Raw genomic sequence first — 14,027 nt, forward strand, 5'->3', positions numbered from 1 at the left:
TTGCTAATGAAGGATACAGTGCGGTACAGAAGGGAAAACTGGATGAGAATCATTAATTTTTTTTTCCAGCCAGTGGCAAGGGTGGATATCAATCATGATTTTTTGTTTGTTGAAAAATATTTTGTTTAAATGATTTCTCCATTAAATCTGGTTTTTTTTATTTACCTGTTGCCAGTTCTTACTTTCTTCCCATTTTACAGCCTTAAATTGCTAAGGTGGATATTCTGTACTTCTTTCTTAAACAGTTTCCTAATTGTTAGAAGAATTTCAGAGTTTACATAGAATTTTTAAGAAGATTCACCTATACTGAAAAAGACAATTCTATGTCTCATTAACATCCTTCCTGTAAGATCAACACAAATTCAAATACAACACTGATAAGGAAGTAGCGGGGCTATTTTTACAACCAACACCACTTTCTTATGTACTGAACTTCTGCACATCAAGACAGATGACACTCTTTGACTGGGCTATAGTCTTTCTTCAAGGTTTGCAGTTTAAAACCAGTCAGACTTGTATTCCTAAGTCATTTATATTCCTTTGAAAACCACCTTTTTCAATGCTTAGATATTGGGTTTAGGATATTAACTTTAGGCTTCTGTTTTGACAAAGATTTTATGCTGTGAGACTGTTTTTAAAATAAAAATACAATAGTAGCCCCGATGCTGCAACACTTTTATGCACATGCTTAACTTTAAGCATGAAAAGTTCCTCTGAAGATAATGGGTCTATTAATATCAGTAAATCTACATAGCTACTTAAATATGTGTGGGATGAAGGCCTTCATTATCAATATTTTTTTAACATTAAAATAAAATATCATACTAGTAGTCAAGTATCAGAGGGGTAGCCGTGTTAGTCTGGATCTGTAAAAAGCAACAAAGAGTCCTGTGGCACCTTATAGACTAACAGATGTATTGGAGCATGAGCTTTCGTGGGTGAATACCCACTTCATCAGAGTCATGAAATGGAAATTTCCAGAGGCAGGTATAAATATGCAAGCTAGAAGCAGTCTGGAGATAAGAGGTTTGTTCAATCAGGGAGGATGAGGTGTGAACACCGAGGGAGGAGAAACTGCTTTTGTAGTTGGCTAGCCATTCACAGTCTTTGTTTAATCCTGAGCTGATGGTGTCAAATTTGCAAATGAACTGAAGCTCAGCTCTGACTTGTGTCCATTTATGCCCTTCTGCTATGTACATCGGCCAAACTGGACAGTCTCTATGTAAAAGGATAAATGGACACAAGTCAGATATTAGGAATGGCAATATACAAAAACCTGTAGGAGAACACTTCAACCTCCCTGGCCACACAATAGCAGATTTTAAGGTAGCCATCCTGCAGCAAAAGAACTTCAGGACCAGACTTCAAAGAGAAACTGCCGAGCTTCAGTTCATCTGCAAATTTGACATCATCAGCTCAGGATTGAACTAACCTCGTTATCTCCAGACAGATTCTGGCCTGCATATTTATACCTGCCTCCGGAAATTTCTATTACATGCGTCTGACGAAGTGGGTATTCACCCACGAAAGCTTACGCTCCAATACATCTGTACATACTAGTAGTGACATTTTAAAAAACAAAATAATTATAATTTAGTTCATTATAAATTTTATTAATCAATTAAGGCCAGAAGAGAGAATTATGAGCATCTAGTCTGACATCCTGTGTAACACAGGCCATAGAATTTCATCAAATGATTCTTGCATCAAACCCAATTTTTTTCCAGTTTGACCATATCTTTTAGAAACAGACATCCAAATTTGATTTAAATTAGGTTGTTTTTTTGCCTGGCTTATTTATAGACTTTTTTTGGAAAAGCCCCCTCCCTCCCCCCCCCCCTTTTTTTTTAGAATAGCTGCAAAGAAACCAAGATTTTTTTATTTTTTTAAATATTTTCATAAAGTTTAACTGCTTGATTTTTTTAGCCTTTGCAGAGTTAATTTTTTACCTTTTTAAAAAAAAATTATTTGCTTATTTTTTAAAGTGACACCTTTATTAATTTAGATATTACCAAATGCCTATATTTTTTAGAGTTTGGTTTACCAGAGCAAGATCTGTTTAAAAGGAGTAATTTTTGAACAAAATATTATTTTTGGATTACTTTTTTTTTTAAATATTTTTAAACACAGGTGCTATTACTACTTGCCCACATTCTCTACCAAAAATGTTATGCTTAAACAGAGCACACGAGATCTTTTTATAGAGGAAAAGGCAACATGCCGCATTTATTGAGAATACAGCAATTAGCATGTGCTTTTTAATTACACACACACACCATGCACACAGTTCCGCCAGTCGATGTTTATAGTTACTAATCTAGAGTCTGGATTAATTTAGTGGCCAGCCAGATTGGTCGCAGAGGGGAACCAGGCTCTGTTGGTCACGATCTGATGCTTTTGGAGTAGTGGCAAGACGAACCCAAAGTCCCATGGCAAAGCACTTTGTTTTTATAGTTTTTTGTTGTTGTTGTTGAAGTTTATGGATTTTGCTGTGTTAGTTTGTGACTGGTTACTTTTTAACTGGCGTTATTTTTTGATGGCCCAAAACACCTTTGAGAGGGTTATTTTGTTTGGCTTTGAATTAATTATTTTGTGTTTTAAGGGTGCCAGCCTTCACCTTAGGGTTGTTGGTCTGCCCCACCCCCCACCCCCCAACCATGGATGCGCACTGATGGCTCTTTGGCATTTTTGAGTTTGAGGTTTTTTTATTTTATATTGTTTTTTTTGCCCATTTGGCTTCAAAAATGGCCTTTACACCTTATTTTTTCCTGATGCATACATTCCTTATTCACATACACAGTTTTTTGCAGAGACCTTCAAAAGGTAACAAATAGCAGTGTTTTATGTTGAACAAGAAAGGCATTATAAATTAGACTTTACTAAATTTTGTAACTGTCCTTTCCCATATTGGGACCTGGGCCTCCAAAATTCATTTAATTTAATTAACACGGACACCAACAAAATTCTGTCTGTTACTTACAAGGCATAAAAAGAAAATGGCTAATACTAGTATTCACTATTCTATTTATTTATTTTAATACCTTAATTCTTACTATAAAACATATACTTTACATAGCCAAAACATAACCAATTATATAGCACAGTACCCATGGTACAACACTTAGACTGACAGAGAATTCACTACATTCCTAGGTAAGTTGTTTCCATGTAGGGTTGCCAGGTGTCCGGTTGAAAAGGGACCCCGGTGGCTCTGGTTAGCACCACTGACCGGGCCACTAAAAATCCAGTCGGCAGCACAGTGGGGCTAAGGCAGATTCCCTGCCTGCCCTGGCTCCATGCAGCTCTTGGGAGCAGCTGGCTTGTCCGGCTCTTAGACACAGGGGCGGCCACAGGTGTTCCATGCGCTGCCCCGACCCTGAACACTGGGTCCGCAGCTCCCATTGGTTGGGACCCACGGCCAATGGGAGCTGTGAGGGCAGCGCCTGTAGGTGCAGGCGGCGTGCAGAGCCCCCAGCGCCTCTGCTTAGTAGCCGGAGGCGGGACATGCTGCCACTTCTGGGAGCTGCGGCCAGGGCAGGCAGGGAACCTGCCTTAGCCCCGCTGCACTGCTGACTGGGAGCCATCCAAGGTAAACATCGCCCAGCCAGAGCCAACACTCCAAACCACCTCCTCCACCCCAATCCCCTGCCCCGGGTCGGAATCCCTTCCTGCACCCTAACTCCCTCCCAGAGCCCACACTCCCTCCTGCACCCCCAATTCCCTGCCCCAGCCTTGAGCCCCCTCCTCCACCCTCATCCTCAGCCCCACCCCAGAGCCTGCATCCCCAGCCAGAGTCCTCACCACCTGCCACATCCCACCCTCCATCCCCAGCCCTGAGCCCCCTCCCACACCCTCAACCCTTCATTTCTGGCTCCACTCCGGACCCTGCACCCTGAGCTGGAGCCCTCACCCCAACTCCCTGCCCCAGCCCGGTGAAAGTGAGTGAGTATGGGGGAGAGCGAGCAATGGAGGTAGGGGGATAGAGTGACTGGGGGTGGGGCCTCAGAGAAGGGGCAGGGCAAGGGTGTTCAGTTTTGTGCGATTAGAAAGTTGGCAACCCTATTTCCATGGTTAACTCTACTCTCTGTTTCAGAGGTTTTAAGGCCAGAAGGGACCATGGTAATCATCCTGTCTGACCTCCTGTATAACACAGGTCTATTAAAAATGTACAATTTCTTTCCAGTCTGAGTTTATCTAGATTCAGCATCCAGCCATTGGATTTTCTTATGCCTTTGTCTGCTAAAGTAAAGAGCACTTTATTATCAGAATCTTTTTCCCGGGTACATACTTATATACATCATAATAGACTCCCTCTTAATCTTGTCTTGCACATATCAAATAGTGGACACCAGAATGGGACACAGTAGGAGACACAATATTCCATTAATGGTCTCATTAATGCCATATGCACTGGTAAATAACACATTCCTACTTCTATTTGATACTCCCCTGTTTACCTATCCAAAGATTTATTTCGCTCCCTTAGCCAGCACAGTGCACTCGGAAATCATGTACAGATGATAATCCAAAATGATCCCTACATTCTTTCCTGAATGTCTGATTTCCAAAATACAGTCCGTCCCCTCCCACCCCATGTCTGACCACATTCTTTGTTCCTAGATGTATATATGACCTTTCATTTGGCTGTATTAAAATGCAAATTTGTTCAAGTGAGGTTACCGTGCAATCCAGATCTCTCTATATAACTTACCTGTGCCCACAATTATTATTTGCCATTCCACCAATTATTATGTCACCTGAAAACCTTACCAGAAATGATTTTATATTTCCTTCCACAACATGGATAAAGATATTGAATGGCACTGGGCCAAGAACAGATCCCAGTGGGATCCCTCCAGAGACACCCTCGCTGGATGATTCCCATCTACAATTACATTTTGATCCATCATCATCTACCAGCTGTTGAAATCCTTTCCTTCTCCCTCCTGTATGAAAGAGAGATTAAAGAATTCTAACAGACCAACCTGACCTCTTCTCAAGCATCTTGCACAGGACCCCACAAACCTAGGGCTGAGCCTTCACATTCCCAATCCCAAGGTCTTCAATAAGACTACTTGCGTGAATAAAGTGGAAATAATTTGGCCATGAATCTGTTTTTGAGAAGGAATGCTGAAGGGACAGGGTAACCTGTATCTGATTACTACAATAATTATAATATATAATAATGTCAGCATTTCAAACTCAGGCCCTATAATAGGATTTATAAACTGTCCACCAAATTCTGTATTGGTCTGAAACTTGGACCATGTCTGTATCAATAGAGCTGTACCCCTGTAAGAGCGCTCGTGTAGCTGCATAACACTGAGGGGAGAGAGTTCTCCCGTCGACAAAATAAAACCAGCTCAATGAGTGGCGGTAGCTATGTAGGTGTGAGACGCTCTCCCACTGACATAGTGCAGTGCACAAGAGCGCTTATGCTGGCAACATTTATGTTGCCCAAAAGGAGTGTTTTTTCACACCCCTGAGAGACAAAAGTTTTGCCAACATAAGTCGTAGTGTAGAAATGGCCTTAATAAGTAAGATGTCAGCCCAGGAGTTTACCACTTCCACTAGCATGATGATATCACTTTATTATTTAGAAAAACATGGGGCACATGCATGGAAGAAATCTGCAAGGTTTTGTGGTTTCCTGAGGGATTATTCAACTCCTACATGCCATTTTGGAGTCATTCACTTTAAGAGCCAGACAGATGCAATGACAGCTTTGAAAAAGCTCAATTTCCTTTGAAAATTAGGTATTGGGCTTGTTTGTGGCTGCCATATGGGATGCAAAGTGAAAAGAGCCTGCACCTACTTTGGAAGCTACAAAAATTATTTTTAAAATCATAAAGGCAAAATTGAGCACATAGTGGTCTTAACTATGATTTTCTCTGTTTATGCAAACTGAATTCAAGCATACTGGACCAAGTTCTGGTCTCAGTGAAGTCAATGACAAAACTCCCATTGACTTTGATGGGACAAAGATTTGGTCATTAATCTGACTTTAATGCAGTTAACTTTATAATTTAATATGAGATGAGCGGTGTTTGCTGGATGAGAGTTCTTGTAATTTTCTAGTCTTTTTGAATAAAACATATTCAGTTCCCCCCCCAAAAAATGCAATAATATGCATTTAAAATGAAATTCCAATTTTGCTGTGTTTGAATTTTGCATGTAATCAACTACATTTGGGTGTAAAACTGAAATGTTATGAAAGTGACATGCTTCCTACAACAGATATCAGTGTCTGCCATATGTACCATGGTAACGCTATACAGTCCATTAACTAAATATGTACTATTAATAGGCATGCTGAATTACATGCAGGAAGCTCTTCTTTAGGTCTACTATTAATGCTCAACAGTGTGCTAGTTTTCTCAGTGCTCCAGGACAAATAACCTACTAACACATTGCATAAACAACGTAAAATGAACAAACTGAAAGATATTTATGTTTTACAGTTAAAAAAATCCCAAACAAAAAGCAAAATAACACTACCCAAAAAACCCCTAACTGATTGATTAGAAAGTAATGTGATGAATGAAATAATCTTGTGTTAAACTGACTCAAACCAAAGGAAATCAAAAGCAAACCTTGAAAAAATTCATTACAATTTTTTTTCTCTTGCTCTTGCTTTGTGACAATTGCAGAAAGTGCTGGCTGTGTCAATCAGTGGTTTATTTATTAACGGAAACTAAATAGGAAAAAATAAATTAGTTTAAAAAGGTAACTGAATCTGAATGTTCAGAAAAGTTCAATGGGTAGCTGTGTTCTATGTTTTAAGCATTGGGTCTAAGCATCTTAGGGTATGTCTACACTGGCAAGTTTCGGCACCACAAGTTATACCACTTTTATTAAAACGCTGGAATTAATAAATAGCTGTTGCATGACCACACTGTGCTCCTTGTGATGCTGGAGCGCATCCACATTAGCAGCTCTCTTACACTGACAAAGTCAGCAGTGCATTGTGGTAGCAATCCCACTGTGTACCTGGCTGCAGGATGCTTTGGGAAGGGCTTTCAATGCCTCATGGGGCAGGCACAGCATCACGTGATGCAGATTTCCCAATTCCATTGTCCCAGGGACTTTCTACTACATTACCAGCTGCTTTTCAACTGAAGTGTGTGGGGGGGGAGGGGGAGGGGGAGGGGGGAGTGTGCGTGACAGGCAGTGTGTGTATGAAGCGGGGAGAGAGACAGTGTGTTCTGGGGGACAAAGAGTGTGTCAGCATGCTGTCTTGTAAGTTCAGACAGCAGCAGGAAACAACCAGTCCTGAGGCAGGGGGAAACATTGACATCAGCCCTGGCCTCCCTCCCTGGGGTCTCTGCACAGGAATCTCTCTCTCTCTCTCTCACACACACACACACCTGCCTCTGTGTTTAACAGCATGAGCATTCCACATTAGTGGTTTGCTTTGTGTCCTGGAGCAGATCAGCACAGCATACAATGGTTGTCAGAAACGGTGCTCTGAAGGCAGGGGTGCATGTCTCCAAGGCAGCTGAGCTCAAAACAAAGAGCAGAGCAGTTACCTGAGGTATTATAGGACAGCTCCAGAGGCCAATTACAGCGCAGAAAGCAATCAAGTGTCTACATTGGCAATAGAGTGCTGGCGCCTCTGCACAAATAGCCTTACAACTCTCATCGAGGTGGGTTTTTTCAGCGCTGCAACCGAGGAGTTTCTGTGCACAAAGTGGCTTGGCAATGTGTACACGTCTGCAGTTTGAGTGCAAAAAGCTGCTTTACTGCGCAGAAACTTGCCAGTGTAACTTGCTCATCAGCATTTGGGGAGAGGAGGCTGTCCAGTCCCAGCTGCACGCCAGCTGCAGGAATTTGGATACCTACAGACAGATTTCACGATGCTTGACAGAAAGTGGCCATGACTGGGACACACTGCAGTGCAGCGTCAAAGTTAAGGAGCTGCGGAACACCTACCAAAAGGCGTGGGAGGCAAACCACCGCTCCAGTGCTGTGCCCACGAGCTTCTGGTTCTACAAAGAGCTGGATGCGATACTGGGTGGTGACCCCACCTCCACTGCGAAGGCCACTGTGGATACTTACGTGGCTCGTGTGCCAGTCGAGAGTGGACTGTGCCAGGAAGAGGAAATCTTGGAAGAGGATGTGGAGAAGGAGGGGGACCCAGAGGCAGAGGAAGACTAGGAGGTCAGAAATGCATGCTACCACAAGCTCTTCTCTACCCTGGAGGAGGCTAGCCAGTCACAGCTGTCAGAGCTTGGCGAAGCACAAACAAGAGAGGAGGCCCCTGGAAAGTGGCTTTGATTTTGGGAATCGCTGAGGCGAGTTGTTGGGGGCAGAAAGGTTGCAGAAAGCAGGCTTGTGTCTGAATGATGCGTGTACCACCACATGCCTAGTCTGAGTGGTGGAACAGGCTGTTGACTGACTCCCTCACTTCACGGGAATCTGCCTCAGAGATCTGTACGAAACTCTCATGGAGATACTGGGCAATCCTCTGCCGCAGGTTCTTTGGCAGAGCTGCTTTGTTTCTTGCCCCATTAAGGGTAACTTTCCCACACCACTTTGCCATCACTGCGGGCAGGGGGACGGACACCATTCCTGCACAGAGGCGAGCCGCATAAGCGCCAGGGCGGAAGCCACAGTCTTGGAGAAGACCCTCCCTTGATTCCCTGCTCACTCTCAGCAGCGAGATATCCTCCATAATGATCACATCCTGTGGAAAATGTGGGGACAGGAATGGTTATCAGGCTGCCCCTACAGTGCTAACTTGCCCCAAGAGCCACATGCCCAGTGTACAGTACAGTCCTGGAACACTGATTTCTCCTGCCCCTGTGGTTACTCACAATTTTTGGGGTCTTGTGGCTCATATGTGCTTGCCTGGGGTCAGCCAGTTAATGACAGGTATGTGAATAGTGGCTGTGTTTTAAATCATTGAATCAGTGGTCTCTGTGTTGCAAACAATACTGCTTCTGTAAAATGTTGTATTTTGGCTTCAGAAATATGACCTTGGAAGCCCAGCCTCCGTCTTTGTTATTGCCGGCTGAACAACTGCGCAGAATTAGAAAGCAACCACGAAGAACTAAAGAGGACTTTCTGCGTGATGTCATGATGCACTCTGCAGCTGAAAAACAAGAATTGAAGGAGTGGCGGGACAGTGAGAAGAGGGACCGAAAGGAGAACGTGGCACACCAGAACAAAGCCACAAAGTGGCTCTTAAATATTATGGAGCACCAAGCGGACATGCTCCAGGCGCTACTAGCACTGCGAACCAAGCAGCTCTGTGCCCGCCCTCCCCCGCAGCCGCTGCTGCAAAACTGTTTCCCATGCGCCCCCCAGACACCACCACCACTCTCTTATCAACCTCCTGGCTCCAGTCTGTACCCGCGACAGTCCACTCCTCCCCTGTCACTGTCCAGCACTGCGGACTCCCAGTACCCACTGCACTCAGCACCCGTCCCTCTGCAATTAGGACCTGCTGAAGTACAGTACCCGCTGCACTAAGGAGCTGAAGAGAAACAGTCAAATGAAAAAAAGTCTCTTACAGTTACATCACATGAAGGCAGACAACTAAATATTAACAAATTTTATAAGTGCTTGTATACAAATGCTGGATGTCTAAATACTAAGATGGATGAATTTGAGTGCTTGATATTAAATGAGGATATTGCTATAATAAGAATCACAAAAACTTGGTGGAATGATGATAATCAATGAGACATGGTAATACCAGGATACAAAATATATAGGAATGACAAAGTGGGTCGTGCTGGTGAGGGAGTGGAACAATAGAAGAACGAAAGCATAGAGTCAAATACAATAAAAATCTTAAATTAATCACACAGTACCATAGAATCTCTATGGGTAGAAATTGCATGCTTGAATAATTAGAGTATAGCAATAGGAATATACTATCAGCCTCCTGACCAGGATGGTGATGGTGATGGTGATTGTGAAATGCTCAGGGAGATTAGACTGGGTACATCACCTTAGGATGGTATGCATACCATCCTAAGGCTATTGACTGGGTACATCACCTTAGGATGGTATGCAGAGATAAAAATTCTAGACACCATTAATGACTGCTTCTTGGAGCAGCTAGTACTAGAACTCAGAAGGGGAGAGGCAATTCTTGATTTAGTCCTACATGGCACACAGGATCTGGTCCAAGAGGTGAATATAGCAGAACTGCTCAGTAACAGTGATCATAATGACAGGTTTCAGAGTAGCAGCCGTGTTACTCTGTATCCGCAAAAAGAACAGGAGTACTTGTGGCACCTTAGAGACTAACAAATTTATTTCAGCATAAGCTTTCGTGGGCTACAGCTCATTTCATAACGTAATTAAATTTAACCTTCTGGTTGGAGGGAAAAAGAATCAACCAAAGAATTCCACCACAGTTGCATTTAACTTCAAAAAGGGGAACTACACAAAAATAAGGAAGCTAATAAAACAGAAATTAGAAGGAACAGTCACAAGAGTGAAATGCCTGCAAGCTGCATGGAAACTTTCTAAAAACTCCACAATAAGGCTCAGATTAATGTATACCCCAAATAATAAAAAAAAGAGGACCAATAAAATGCCACAAAGGCAAAACAACAGAATAAAAGAGGTGATAAAAGGAGAAAAGACAACTGGAGGGCGAGCTGTTGTCGATTTGGCGGGTCTTCACTAGACTTGCTAAATTGACTGCTGATGGATCAATCTCAGAGATTCGATCCCAGCTGTAGTGTAGATGTAGCCTTAGATAAATTCATGGAGCCTATTAGTCAAGATGATCAAGGACACAACCCCGTGCTCTGTGTTTCCCTAAGCCTCTGACTGCCAGAAGCTGGGACTGAAAGATGGGATGGATCATTTGATGATTGCCCTGTTCTATTCATTCCCTCTGAACCATATGGCATTGGCCATTGTCAGAAGCCAGGATACTGGACTAGATGGATCATTGGTTGAACACAGTATAGCTGTTCTTATGAGCTACTCCCAGGAATCAAGGTGGAGCAATGCATGCTGGGAGCTCTCCCCCCAGGGGCCTGCCCCCCTGGGGATCAGGGTGGAGTGATGCATGCTGGGAGCTCTCCCCCCAGGGGCCTGCCCCCCGGGGATCAGGGTGGAGTGATGCATGCTGGGAGCTCTCCCCCCAGGGGCCTGCCCCCCCGGGGATCAGGTGGAGCGATGCATGCTGGGAGCTCTCCCCCCAGGGGCCTGCCCCCCGGGATCAGGGTGGAGCGATGCATGCTGGGAGCTCTCCCCCCAGGGGCCTGCCCCCCCGGGGATCAGGTGGAGCGATGCATGCTGGGAGCTCTCCCCCCAGGGGCCTGCCCCCCGGGATCAGGTGGAGCGATGCATGCTGGGAGCTCTCCCCCCAGGGGCCTGCCCCCCCCCGGGGATCAGGGTGGAGCGATGCATGCTGGGAGCTCTCCCCCCCCCCCCGGGGCAGGTAGAGCAATAGCTGCTGGGAGCGATCGGTCTCCCCCTCCCCCAGCCAGTGACTGACAGCTCCGTGTGGAAAGTGTTGCTGCAGCCGAGGTCGCCCCCCGCCCAGCTTCGCCCTCGGCGAGTCCCTGCAGGCCCGCCCCGCCCCTCCGCCGGGGGGCGCCAGGCCCCGCGCTACCTGGGCTCCTCCTGCTGCCGCTCTCCATCCTCACTCCCATGCTCCTGGCCTGGCCCCAGGCTCCTCTCCCTGAGCCGCGGCCCGGCCCCTTCTCTCAGCTCCGGAGTAGCGGCGGCCCCTCCCCCCAGCCGGGGCGGGGCCACTCCGGCCGCATGCAGGGTTGCTATGGCCACGGACCCGGTCACGTCGCCGGGAGTGTTACGTCCCGAGGCCCGGCAGCCCAGGGGAGGGGGAGGCCACTGGGGGGCGGGGGAAGAGAGAGGCTAAGGGCGGAGAAGGGCATGGGGGGGGCGGTGTGCGAGGAAGAGGAGTTGGAGAGGGGAGAGGTTAGGGTGGGGGGATGGAGAAGGCAGGGGAGAGGAGAGGGCAGGGGAGAGGAGAGGGCAGAGGGGAGAGGAGATGGTGGGGGAATGGAGAAGGGAGGGGTGAGGAGATGGCAGGGGAGGGCAGAGGGGAGAGGAGAAGAGGAGAGGGCAGGGGAGAGGAGATGGCGGGGGGATGGAGAAGGGAGGGGTGAGGAGATGGCAAGGGTAAGGAGGATGGAGAAAGTGCAGCCCGCCAAGGCATGACCATGGAGGGGGCTGTGTGAGGCATTGGCTGGTACAACACTGTTGTCTTCCCTACCAAAGTCCCGTCTGGCCCTGTTTGGGGCTGCCTGACCCATCTCTGGGCTGTAGCTAGGAGCCACAATAGGCTATGGCAATGGGTAATTTAGTAGCTAGTGGCCCTATCCAAAGGGTGTAGTCCTGTGTGCGCTGGGGGGCGGGGGGGTGGTCTCTTGGCCGTGGGCTATGTTGCTCCTTTGCAGATTCCTAGAACGGACACAAATGAAGGGCCACCTCATGCCCATGGTAGTAGAAGTATTATTTGGCATGTTTGTTACAGTAGTGAATGAGAACTAACCAAGATGGGACCCCATTGGGCTAAAACACAGCTGGTAGAAGGTGCTGCTTTGATGGTCCTGGGGACTGACATCCAGTACACAGATCAGGTGCAGCATGGGCAGTGACAGTGCAAGCTTCACCCATGCTGCTATTCCAGGGAGCCTCAGCCCTTATCAGGAGCATCACCTTCTAGAGAATGAATAGGTAAGTGAATCTTCAGACTATGAAGGCCTTGATCTTGCAGTGTCCAACTACCAGCAAAGCCTGACTTCAATGAGAGATGAGGATACACAACACTATGCTCTAGTTCAGAGGTCCCCAAATTTTGGGGTGCACCCCCCTAGGGGTGTGTGGAGGAACATCCAGGGGCGGGGCCCAGGCCAGCCCCCACAGAAAGGAGGGGAGGGAGCACCCCCCCAGCTCTGCTCCGGTCCTACTCCCAGTTGTGTTTGCCACTCCCAGCTCTGTGCCTGACCCTGTCCCCAGCCTCGGTGCAGCTCTGCACCCAGCCAGGAGCCTGGCTGCCAGTCCCCACCACCACGGCCTGTTGGGGCAGCTCTGCTCCTGGCCCCATGCTATCCTCGCCCACTGGCCGCAGCCCTGTTCTCAGCCTGGAGGCTGGGAACAGAGCTGCACCTGGCCCAGCTGCCGGTCCCCACCGCAGCCTGACTGTGGCTCTGGCTCCACTCCCGCCCCCAGCCTTGGCCCTTTGCTGCGACCGCACTCCCGGTCCCAGACCCACCCCCAGCTGTGGCCCCAGCCTTGGCCCCCTTACTCCTGTCCGCATGCCGTCCTACTCCCCGAGAGCCGCATCCCTGCTCCCAGTCTAACTCCAGCAGGGTGGGGAGTAACTATAGCAGCACCATTGCTCAATGGCCACTACTGCTAACCTTGCCTTGCGAGGTTCCCCCTACCCTGGGAGGAAGGTTTGGCTGGTTGATCTCTCTTGTCATGGATCTACTCACCATGTCTCCACCTTTTCTCCTGTCTGCCCTTCCCTGCTACCTTGGATGAAACTCCTGCAGAGCACAGCTTCCCTTCCCTCCTCCCTTCATGCCTTGTTTCTGTTGCCCTTCAGTCCCTATCCACCTCAGGAAAGGTTAGGAGGTTCCCCAGTATGGCTGAGCTGGAAGTGGAACTACGTATTTGAGAGGAAAAACTGTTCTATCTGACATCTGCATGTGCTATTTAACTTTCAACCCACCCAGAGGAGCGATCAGTTGAGCTAGTTATGAATTTACAGATATGAGCTGTAAACCACTGGTTTACTAGCTAATACTACAACAGATGTTTACACACGTGCTGAAGTCCTAAGGATGGATTAAAATTCTAGTCCCATAGGTAAGAAATAACTGACAGGGCATTATTCGCTAAATGATTCCCCCATCTGTAGAGGGCCATGAAGTTACTCTGAAAAAATCAGGAATATTTAGAGTGATTAATGCTATAATAGCTGTGAGTTGCTTCTTCCCTACCTTAATGTGTTTCATTAAAATCATTCATATCTGAACATGAGATGTCAAAGAGAAATGGAAGGTAAAGAAATATTCATTACCATG

General features: G+C 46.7%; 1 protein-coding gene across 6 annotated transcripts in view; it reads right to left on the reverse strand.

Moving 5' to 3' along the window:
• SPATA7 (spermatogenesis associated 7) overlaps nucleotides 1-11,724 on the reverse strand; it is a 69,692-nt gene extending 57,968 nt beyond the window's left edge. For 5 of the 6 annotated variants that reach the window (XM_045017202.1, XM_045017203.1, XM_045017200.1 and 2 more), the window contains exon 1: nucleotides 11,585-11,724. In XM_045017202.1, coding sequence (XP_044873137.1) covers nucleotides 11,585-11,624 — 40 coding nt within the window. In that variant the 5' untranslated portion in view covers nucleotides 11,625-11,724. The remainder of the gene's footprint in view (nucleotides 1-11,584) is intronic. The other variant, XM_045017205.1, reaches the window with a different exon arrangement.
• Between the last annotated feature and the right edge of the window lie 2,303 nt (nucleotides 11,725-14,027).

The sequence above is a fragment of the Mauremys mutica genome, chromosome 4, assembly GCF_020497125.1.
Source record: "Mauremys mutica isolate MM-2020 ecotype Southern chromosome 4, ASM2049712v1, whole genome shotgun sequence".
In the NCBI taxonomy this organism is placed as follows: domain Eukaryota; kingdom Metazoa; phylum Chordata; order Testudines; family Geoemydidae; genus Mauremys; species Mauremys mutica.